Below are 11171 nucleotides of genomic sequence, written 5' to 3'. Positions count from 1 at the left end.
GGGATAGAATAAAGACGGGAGTACATTTAGTAATCAAGGGTGAGGGGTTGAAACGTGGGAAAAATATAATAAATAAGTAACATAATACTTATGACACATTAGTAACTAATTAAACAATGATAGTGATAAGACAATCAAATTGAAGAATAAATAATAGAGACAAGTAGAAAAATAAATAAAGAAAAGAGTTATTGTAACACCCTAAAATATTACTAATTATAAATCGATGTTTAATTATATTTATTGTGTTATTTGACTATATGGTTGACTTGAATGAGTTGAGGTATGGCTTGAATTAGTCATGTGTGAATTTCTTGATGTGGATGTTGAGTTATGCAGAGTTTTGTTAAGCTAAGTTGAAATTATGAGATTTCAAATTTTACCTAAACCTATTTAAGTCAAATCCTCATCCCGGATTAGTTAACCATTAGATCGTCTTCAAATTGTTTTCGAAGGTTCCTAAGACAATTGTCCACAATCTGACCGTTGGGATTTTCAAATTAACATCTTGGGTATGAGATATGGGTTTTTTACTGAAGCAGAAAAATTTGAGCTGGGTCAGCTCGCCCAGGCGAGTCTGGGCGAGTGTTGCAGGCTACAAATACGTCCGACAATGTAAAACAACCATCTTCTTCCTCCTTGTCTTCTCCTAAACCCTCCCCCAACACCCCAAGCTCCTCCTCCACCACCACTAACCACCGGTGACCGCCACGAGTCACCTTTGCTTGCTGACAGATCACCGCCCGGAGAAGAACAGTTTAATCTGAGTGGAATCTTCAAAAATCAACTCGAGGAGAAAGAAACCTCCAATCCTTCCTTTGCGGTTTCTTCGAGGTAACCATTATTCTAAGCCTTCTCATTGTTAGTTTGAGCCTATATTTGCATCTCTTCTGACTTGGGAACCATTATTGGATGTTTTTACACTTCCTTTGAAAAACCCTTGAAAATGAGACGTTGTAAAAGTTATCTTTTTATAACATTGATGTTATTTTCGTGATCTTCACTGAACCTTGGTCACATTGGCGTGACCAGAATTTTAAAATGATGTCTCCTTTTAGTAGAATCCGAAACACCCCTCAGCCCTTTATTATTTGACTCTGAATATTGTCATTAACCTTGTTTCTGAAATCTATACTAAATTTCCTTAAAATTGGTATATAGAACCTTGCTTTTGGACTGAAGAACGTGAACGAGGGAGATCTCTGAGCAATGACCTTGTTGGATATCCATGGTGGGGAAAATAGAGTGGTTAAAAAGTTTTAAGCATCTCTGGATGGGGATGACTTAGAATATTTAATTATCCTCGGTCAATGCATTGATGGTGTCCATGTTTCATACGTTGCGGGTTGTGTATGTACATGGGGGGTGCAGTAACCTTGTTGGATATCCTTGGTAAGGGAAATAGAGTGGTTAAAGAGTTTTAAGCATCTTTGGATGGGGATGACTTAGAATATTTAATTATCCACAGTCAATGCATTGATGGTGTCCATGTTTCATACGTTGCGTGTTGTGTATGTACACGGGGGGTGCAGTAACCTTGTTGGATATCCCTGGTAGGGGAAATAGAGTGGTTAAAGAGTTTTAAGCATCTCTGGAAGGAGATGACTTAAAATCTTTAATTATCCACAGTTAGTACATTGATGGTGTTCATGTTTCATACTTCATATGACATGAAAGTAGTATAAACTTTGTTAGTAAGTACTTGTAGTTTCTTATTAAAGGATACTTACTCTATTGGCTCTTTTATCCTCCTTGGGATTCGTGTCTCTTTTTTTTTCATGTGTAATTGATGTTTAAACCTCTCCCTTTTATACTATTGCTTCTCCTTCTATTGTCTTTGATTCAATGGGCTCTCAAAGAGAGTCAGTCCCTTTGGATTCTTTTCCTTTTCATTGTTATTTTTTTCATTTTTTTTAAACGTGTTCGGATAGAATTAGAATCTGACAATAATTAGACCAGGTTCCTTTTCTTGATGAAGCTCCTTCTTTTCTTGTTCCTATTCTTAGGGAAGATATCTAGGTAAATGTTCTAAGCATATGCATGTGCATTTTTAAGCAACTCCCTACGGTGCTTAATTTATTACCAACAATTTTTCCTCTCTTTCTAAAGGCCAGAGTCTACTAGTAGTATAGTATCATAATTCAGGGTTCATTGCATTAGTTGCAATGATGAGATTGCATTGTCTATTGACACACTGTTTATTCATTAATCCTTGCATATATGCACGATAGGAAAAATTATTGCATGGTTTGAGACTATGCATGTATTCAAGATTCCAACTAGTTTTCAATTGGCATATAACATGTTTTTCAATTTAATTACTAGAAACAATTGATTAAACCTGGTTATGCATCACTTGAAGATATATAATTTCTGACATAACAACTAACACAGGTTTATAGTATTAATATTAAGAGTAACATGATGAAGCATGAAAGCCATATATACAATAATCGAAACTGAGTTACATTTTGTACATTCTAGAAGAGATAACGCCAAACACGGAGGAATTGGAAGACAGCGAAAACCAGCACAACAATGCCCACCACAGTGCCACTTGCCCTCCAAAGGTCTCGGAAGTACACCAACCTCAACGCTGCTACGGTGTGGTTCCAATCGTTCATGTAATGGTCGTTGAGCTTATTTATAGTGTCAGAGTAACACGTCGAGTTTGTGACAACATGTTTGCATAGACCATTAACAAGAGACGCCACGTCCTTGTGACTCCCCAATTCATGCACAATCACTTCCTTCTCAACCAGCAACTCCACATCAAGCTGAGTGTGTATGAGAGAGTCAATAAGAGAAACGTAGTTGCAAATGTAGGGCTTCTCAGGATAGTGACACTGCTCAAAGGCAATGAGATTTCTGAAAATGCATTCAGTGTTGTGGTCCACCTTCAATTGGGGGATCCTCACACGTGCTTTGAATTGGTTCAACAGTGGAGAGCAACCAAAGCAAAGAAATGAGCTCAGAATAGGCGTCTTGTCAAAGGTTATGTCTAGTAACCTTCCATCCATATCATCTTTCTCAAAGCTCACTCCTGAGTCTTGTAACTTTGTTGCAGTTCTTAGAACCTGATCAGCATGACCAATATTGCACTCAGTGGGAAGGTAAAACCACCTTATCAGATCAGTGAAGTGTTCTGGTTTACAACAACTATTTTTGTTTTCTGACTTACAAGTTTCCTTGGAACCATTATCTTCGCTCTTTGATATACAAGGTTCCTCAGAACCGCTTCTACGAACAACAGTGAAGGGTTTTGGACTCTCATCTTTGCTCTTTGACTTGCGGAGTAAGCCACAGAAATAGTGTTTCTTGGTTTCATTTTCATTAAGAGAAGACATCTGACTGTCATAGAATGCAAAGTACTCAATGGTGAGATCAACAAAGCTGGTGTGTTGTTCTTCCTTCTCTTTGACACAAGTGACAACGTCATCATAGAGTTTCTGTAGCACAAAGAAAGGGATTTGATTTTCTATAAGGATCAAGTCCCTGGTGATGTTCCTGCTGAGCCAGGACTGTGTCATGATGAGATCTTCACTGTTTCTCCCTCGAAACGATTTGGATTCCTTGTGTTTTTGCTCGTGCTTGAAACTTTGTGATTTCAATTCACAGTTTCTCAACAAAAGTTCCATGATGAACACAGCATCCAACAACATCATGTCCACGAATTTCTCTTGGGCCATGCCAGGGAATTTCTCTGCATAGCATTGTCGAATCTGTTTTTCATTGGTCTCAAGGTAGTGTTTATAAGTCTTCATGGCTTCATATGAGACACGTTTCAAGAAGAATTGGAAGTATCTTAGCTTGTGCTCTTGCATTGGCTCGAGTTCTTGTTTGCCGAGGTGAATTGGGCCTATTGAGATGCACAGGGGAGTATAGGCTTCCTCCTTCACCTTTCGGAGTGTGCAAGGAACCTTGTAGATGCTACGCTCAGACAGCCTTAGCTCTTCTAGGACTCCTAGGACTCTAATGTTGATCACATGTTTCACCATATCAATATATTTGGTTTCAGGTAAGGAAGCATCAGCAGAAGGATTGTTATTAGTAGCATGTGCCATTGTTGCAGCAACCCAACTTCAACTTCCTCTAATTCAGCAAACACATAACTTTAGTACATAGAGACCTAAATCAAACTAAGCCATCATTGTTGTACACCTGTGAAATTCATGAACAATAGTACCATTTTCTTCAATTAAAGATTCAAGTAAAACACTAGTGGCAAAATGAGTCGGACTAACACAAAACCATCCAATGAAATATAAGTCTTGAATTTTAAATTTTAGAGTGGTTGTGTTTGTGCACTTCTTTCTCACAACTGTATTATATTATACAGACTGGAAACTAATTTTTGGAATGCAAAAAATACTGGGCTCCAATGAGAAAAAGGGTGTAAAAAGAATTTCCCTAATTTTCAAATTTGAATTAAAGGTAATAGCATGTTTGAAAGAAGAAATCGCGTTTGACAGGTAAAAACTATGTGCGTATTTGCTTTCAATTCTTTAACTTGATTAACCACGTCAAAACAGAAGCTACCCAGAATTTTTCAACCAACATCGAACAGGTAACCCGCTTTTAACCCTCTTCACAATAAGCCAAATTTCTTAGGTTATTTTGAGAATAATATGGACATGGTTATGCTATAAAACGCGTGAATAGAAAGATAAATATGTTGTAAAAATGCTTTCAGGTTAGTTTAACTTTTCTAGCTATAAAACTTAGTATCATATACCAGACTTTCATCTACCAACATATTTGAAAGAATTTGGGTGCCAACCATTCTGAAAACAGGAAACACTTTCCCAAATGGCTTACAGAGAAATTTTTTTTGAAAAAGAAAGCATTTTAGATGGCTTTAACCACGGTTAGTATAAAGAAGTAAAGAAAGACATAAAAAGTGAATAGTATGTCCCAACAAATAGCAAATCAATTGCATATGTTGCTTAGAGAACTTGCAACTACAGAACATGCAAGAAATTACTAGCACTATGATTAAAACACCAAAATAAATAGAAAAAAAAATGAAAAACAAGGTTACAAATTAGAATGGATACAATTCAGAACCTGTTGGTTGGGTGAAATTGTAGTTTCAGGTTTCTCTTCAACTCTTCAATAATAGCTGCCACTGTGCCACCTTAATCCATGTCTCTGTTTTTATCGTGTCCAAATGTAAAGATGACTGATGAAGACTTCGTGCCAGTTTATTGAATTTATGAGTGAGACAGCTTTTATCTTCCAATTTTACTTCAGATGGCGTTGATGCTGATGTATTGAAGATGCGTCATATTGCAAATGAACATTCTTAATAATTTAATATAATATAAGGGGATGTTTGGTTTGATTGTTTTTTGTTTTCATTTTCACTGAAAATAGAAAATGGTGATGAAAATGTGTTTTAGTTGGATTTCTGTTTTCATTTTTAGTGAAAATATTTTTTCAAACTAACCAAAAACTGAAAACAATAAAATATTGTTTTCAGTGCTTTCAATTGAAACCAAGAACGTAAAATAAAAATGCGGTAACAAAAAATGTAATTTTAAGCAAATCTAAAAATATATTTCGTTTTGAAAATGTATTTTCAGTATTTTTATTTCTTAAAAGCAGAAAATAAAAAGTATTTCTTGAAAACAGAAAACAAGAAATCAAATTAAACATGTTTTTAAAATTCCAATCTTTTTAAAATGAAAATAAAAAATAAAAACATAAAATAAAAATGAAAACTAAACACACCTTAATTTATTTCTATTTTCATAATCACTAGTAAGCTTTGTATGCATTGTATTTGTATAGGTAAGACAGTGGCCATGTACATGGTCGAGGTGAGCGATCGATAAATATCAAAATAAAAAATTTATATAAAAAAATTATTATGAAAAAATCCCAGCAAAATTTACCTACCTACAATTTTGGGAAAATGAACCGAAAAATTATGACAATGTTGAACATAAAGAAAATAAGGTAGTAGATTATTTCCTCCATCTTTATCGCTAGGTAAATATATAAATAAGGACATTGAGCCTTTTCTTTTTCCCTCTAATCTTCGTATCTTTGATTTCTCTCTATTATCTTTGTAGCCTCATCGTATCATACTACTTTATTAAACACACAGTCACGTAGAACAATCGCGTTGCACATGTCATTTGTGCGCTCTTACAATCTTTGTGTCTCGTTCTCTCTCATCTATGTGTCTCTTTGTGTCTTGTGTTGTTTACATTAACATGTCAAGGTCTAGATATTTCAAATATCCTTTGCAATAGAAGATTCAATGACAAAAGCAAAAGCCAAAAGAAGCAAAAAGACTTTTCAAAGCTTATTTAGGGAGTGCATTCTAAAGAAACTTCAGCCAAATCAAAGTCCAATCCAAGAATTATCCCATGTCTATAATTTGAAGATTATTTTAATAAACTTGAAGACAATAATTTGAAGAGCAAAATTAGTCCAACACTGATTACTCAAGATGCATTTGTGAACTGGACTTCATTTGGGTGGATTACTTAATCTTTGGGCTGAATAGTTAATTAAGTTAATTTTCCTAATTTCAATGTAATTTTCGTTTTTGTTTTTTAGGGAATAAGTTCAGATGCCTTTCGATGTTTTCTAGGTCAAAATTAAGTGTTTTTTTTTTTTAGCTTCGTAAGCCATTATGGCAATTAGTGGGTTAGTGGGAAGTAATTTTTTTGCTGAAAATAAAAGCTTAGTGAAAAATAATTGTTAGTGGATAATTAAGGTCTACTGGAATTGTTAGTGAGAATTTACTACATGTACATCAAGGGTTGTTATGCTTAGCCTATAAATAGGAATCTCATATAAGTTTGAAAAGTAAAATATTTAAATTAATCAAATTAAGTGTTTTTGTTTGTGTTTCATTTTCTTTTTAGATTAAAAATTTTATAGTATTAATTCTATGATAGGTCGTTTTCAGGATCATATTTTCTTTGATAACTTTGACTTTACCAGGCAAGCCGGCCGTGGTTATAGTTAAGTTCATATTTTTATCCTTTACCTGTTTTCAAAATAATATGTTAGTAGATTCGTATTAGTCATTGAAATGGGAGTTTCCCATTCCATGACAATGAGAATTAAAATGTATTAGTCGTTGAGATGGGGGTTTCTCATTCCATGACAATGAGAATTAAGATGTGGACCAAAGGTGGAGGGTAGCAAGTGGGTGCTTTCATCATGTGATTTGTGGCATTTCCTACTCTGTAGGAATCTCAAAATCAAACAATGAATCTCGATCCACCCATCAGTTGCCACAAGCTTCTCTTGACATGCCACCATCGCTGACCGCTCTTTCCATTTCTTAGTGACCTTAAGGATTGCTTGTACATTCTTTTAGCAAGTCAGTGTTTACAGGGATTGCAGCTACAATGTTACATTTTAGCAATGTCAATTGGCCATAGCTATTTCCGTTTGGTTGGGTTGTAAAATGTAAAGAGAGATAAACCAGAAACATAAGAGAAAATAATAAAAATTAAATTTTAATTGAAACATGGTAATTCTTAAGATCTTGATACTGAGATTTTATTTGAAGGATTAAAAATCTTTAAAGAGGTTTTAACAATTGAATCAAAATCAAACTTTTATAATATTGGGTTCTTTGAAGTCATTTAATTTTTTTTAATAATACATGTACAACTTATAAAATAGTATTAATTATTCACGATATTATTGATTAAGTTTATTAAATTAAAGTTATTAAAATTCTATATTTGTGATCTATTATATCATAAGGCAGGTAAAATAGTCTTTTGATCTCTATTGAATTGTTTTTAGAGAATGTTGATTATGAATTTATTATTAATGATTTTACAACAAAAATGATACAAAGATAATATTCAAATGATTACGAAGATATAATTTTTTAATTCATTTAGGACAATAAAAGTACCTGAACCGACCGTATGAGTATAATTTGCTTAAATGTAATAGATGCTTGTATGAAGTGGATTGGTTAATATAATACTGGTACCTGTATCCACTCTTACTAAAATTTGCAACCAATGTCTAATTTCATATTCATCTCCAATGACCCTACCCATATTTGTAAATATTATGCGAGTGTTCATAAAGTTTGCATAAAATTGTCATCTCACGGTGTCATTCTAGTGATGATGATACTGAACACGTCCTTCGTGATTGCTTTCATTCTAGAATCACGTGGAACATCTTGGTGAATAGGCATTAGACCAACCATGTTCAACTGTCTACCCTTCAACGTGATAAGGTCACTAGCCAATAGATCATGCCCTCTAACTTTTATGGACTTTTGTTTGAATGGAAAGAAAAACTTGTCACTAGCCAACAGATCATGCGCTCCAACTTTTATGATTATTTGCTTGCATGGAAGGAAAATAATAATAAAAAACAGCTTAAAATTTGAGTTGGAAAAAATACAGAAAGAAAAAAAATTCAAATTTTTATTTCTAATTTTTATTTTTATTTTTCTCTAACCAAATAGAAAAAATATTTCATAAATCATACTTTTTTATTTTCTTTCCTTTTATTTTTTCTCTTCCAAATGGACCATTGAAAAATCTCAATGGTATTGCATATTTTGAGAAACTTTATTTTTCGAAACTGTGCAGTGCGGCAGAGAAGGCCTTCCAATTGGTTTTTCTGTATTCCATTTCAAGAAGGTTATATGTAAGTCATTAAGGTCAGCTGATGAGCTCTCTCATCCTTTGAGTCCTTAGACTCACCTAAAAAAGTAAAACTTATAATTATTATTCATTAATTAAAAGATAAATACTCATTATTTTAATTCTTAAAAGTGTGAGACAACTATGAATTAATCATAAAAGATAAAAATTTAAATTTTATCTTTAATATATAAAAAGTATGATAAATTGATCCGTCATTAAATTTGTGAGACCATGTTATCAGTAAATTATAATATTTAAAAACTAATTTAATAATAAATTATATTTTTTATAATTAATTTAACATTAAATTATAAATTTAAAGATTAATTGATTATTAAATTATTCACATGATTAATCTATTACTTTTTACACATTCCAAGATTAAAATTATTTTTTATTTTTTATCAATTAAATTATCACCATTTCATTCTTTTAGAGATAAAAATATGTATTTAGCCTTAATTAAACATGACGATGTTCCAAATGTAATAAAAAAGGCTAGGCGAAAGAAATGGGAAAAGAGGAAAAAGAAAAGAAAGTTGAGAAGCGACAATAATTTACGATACCGATTGCAGCTAGACAATTGCTAGTGGAAGCAGATATTCAGCTCTTGGAAAGATGTTTCAATTATGACGCATCTGTAATATCTATCAGCATCAACGTATTTTAATGATAACAATAATCATTTTTATACTAGCAAAAATACATATGTGTATTCATATTTCTATTAAGTTAAATTTAATATTTTATGTAATTTTTATTGTCCTAAAATTAATGTATCTCATATTTTAATGAATGTGAATATTAGTTTGAGATAAATTATTGTTTTTCTAATTTTATACATTTTTACGCTATTGTATTTTGTTGTGTTAAATTTAATATATTATAACAATTTTTTTATTATACATTGTAATTACATAAAAAATACTTAATAAAATAAATTAAAAATTAATTACTAAATTCTAATTTGAAAATTGAATGTTATAAATAAAATGAAAGAAATATATTTTTATGTTTCTACTATTTATCATTATTTATAATAAAAATCATAAATAAATAATATAACTGTATGTATAAATTTTTTCTAACTCAATAAATTTTTTCACAAATATTCCATATCACTTTCTAAAAAATGTTTCTCTATTGTTAATTTTCTTTATTTCATTATTTAATTTTTGTACTTATTTTTCTTTTTTATATTTTTAAACCTCATTTTTTCACATATTTTTAATAAAATAGCATAAATTATTAAATTAGTTTAAAACACATGAAACTCATGTATGAATTTGAACATAATTAATATTTTAAAGGAGAATATTGGAACGTGAGGTGCTTTATAATTTCCCTTATTCAATTCACATTTTAACTATCATTGTTTAATAAATTTGTAGGATATATTGTAAAATATTTATTGATTATTGACTAGTGTTATGTTTGTTTCTAATTTAAAAATATGATTTTTTATATATACTTAGATGTATTATCCAAAACTGGCAAGATAGCATAGCAATTCAAATTTAAATGCAATAAGATAACATATATTAATGTAGCAATTTAAATTTAATTACAATACCAATGTGACAATATGTGTGAACTTGAATAAGTGAATATTAAACGTGCAAGAAATATGCACTACACTTTTTCAAATAAAATAAATAATTCAAATTAGTAACCAATTCTTTTATTTTATTTATCCTCTATCTTCTTTCTTCTTTTTTTGATTGAAAAACTTTTGCATAAATTGTTTTCACGTTTACAACAGAAAAGGTCTTTATTCTAGTGTTATTAAAACTTACATGACATGACACATGCATGATCTTCTTTTTCTTTTTCTTTAATCTACAAAAAGAAACCAAAGAATTAAAAAAACTACAAACTACCTTAAAAAAACTGCAAACTATGTAAACAAACAAAAATAAATAAATTAAAGCAATCCCTAAAAAATGTTAGTAATCGAACATACTAATATGAGAAATTTTCAGGTAGGCAGATATAAAATCAAAACCATTTTTAAAACTAAAAAATATCTAAAATTAAATTAATTCTTAATTTTTTAAATGAGCAGTTTAACAAAAAAGAGTTCTATAAAAAATATATAAAATGGAAAGTTTTAAAATTCACAAATATATATAAAATGAGTTTTAAATTAAGAAATGACAAGTTTTAAAAATCTGTTTATTATAAGTTGGTAGATTTAAAAAATTAAAGTGAAGTTAGAGATTAAAAAGATTTAGTTATTTGCAAATTTGATTTATGAGAAGTTTTAAAATGGATAATTATATCACCATGATGGTACATGAATACATTAAAAATGACTAGTTTTAAAATTAAGAAATAAAAAAATAAAAATGAATTTTAAAATAAAAAAAATAGACAATTTTAAATTTCATTTAATAAAAATTGTTGTGTATATTGATGCTACAGAAAGATGGGTGTATATTGTCAAAAGAAAAATATAAAAACAATGCTAAAGAAAGATAGGTGTATATTGTCAAAAGAAAAATATAAAGACAATAAAAAAAA

General features: G+C 30.7%; 1 protein-coding gene across 2 annotated transcripts; it reads right to left on the bottom strand.

Moving 5' to 3' along the window:
* Positions 1 to 2374: 2374 nt before the first annotated feature.
* On the bottom strand, positions 2375 to 5261 carry LOC100815463 (UPF0481 protein At3g47200). Of its 2 annotated transcripts, none has more exons than XM_006583480.4 (2): positions 5068 to 5261; positions 2375 to 4161 (listed from the first exon to the last, which is right to left on the bottom strand). In XM_006583480.4, the coding sequence occupies exon 2, from the start codon at positions 4062 to 4064 to the stop codon at positions 2481 to 2483; it is 1584 nt and encodes a 527-aa protein (XP_006583543.1). In that variant the 5' UTR covers positions 4065 to 4161; positions 5068 to 5261; the 3' UTR covers positions 2375 to 2480. The 2 variants fall into 2 exon arrangements, with proteins under 2 accessions (XP_006583543.1, XP_003530155.1); XM_003530107.4 differs by having other exon boundaries at positions 2375 to 4092; positions 5068 to 5233.
* Between the last annotated feature and the right edge of the window lie 5910 nt (positions 5262 to 11171).

This window comes from Glycine max, chromosome 7 (assembly GCF_000004515.6).
Source record: "Glycine max cultivar Williams 82 chromosome 7, Glycine_max_v4.0, whole genome shotgun sequence".
Lineage (NCBI taxonomy): Eukaryota > Viridiplantae > Streptophyta > Magnoliopsida > Fabales > Fabaceae > Glycine > Glycine max.
This window is presented reverse-complemented; position numbering and strand designations above follow the sequence as displayed.

Excerpts from the sequence above, each read along its gene's own strand:
- LOC100815463 (XM_006583480.4), bottom strand. The coding sequence starts at position 4,064 with ATGGCACATGCTACTAATAACAATCCTTCTGCTGATGCTTCCTTACCT.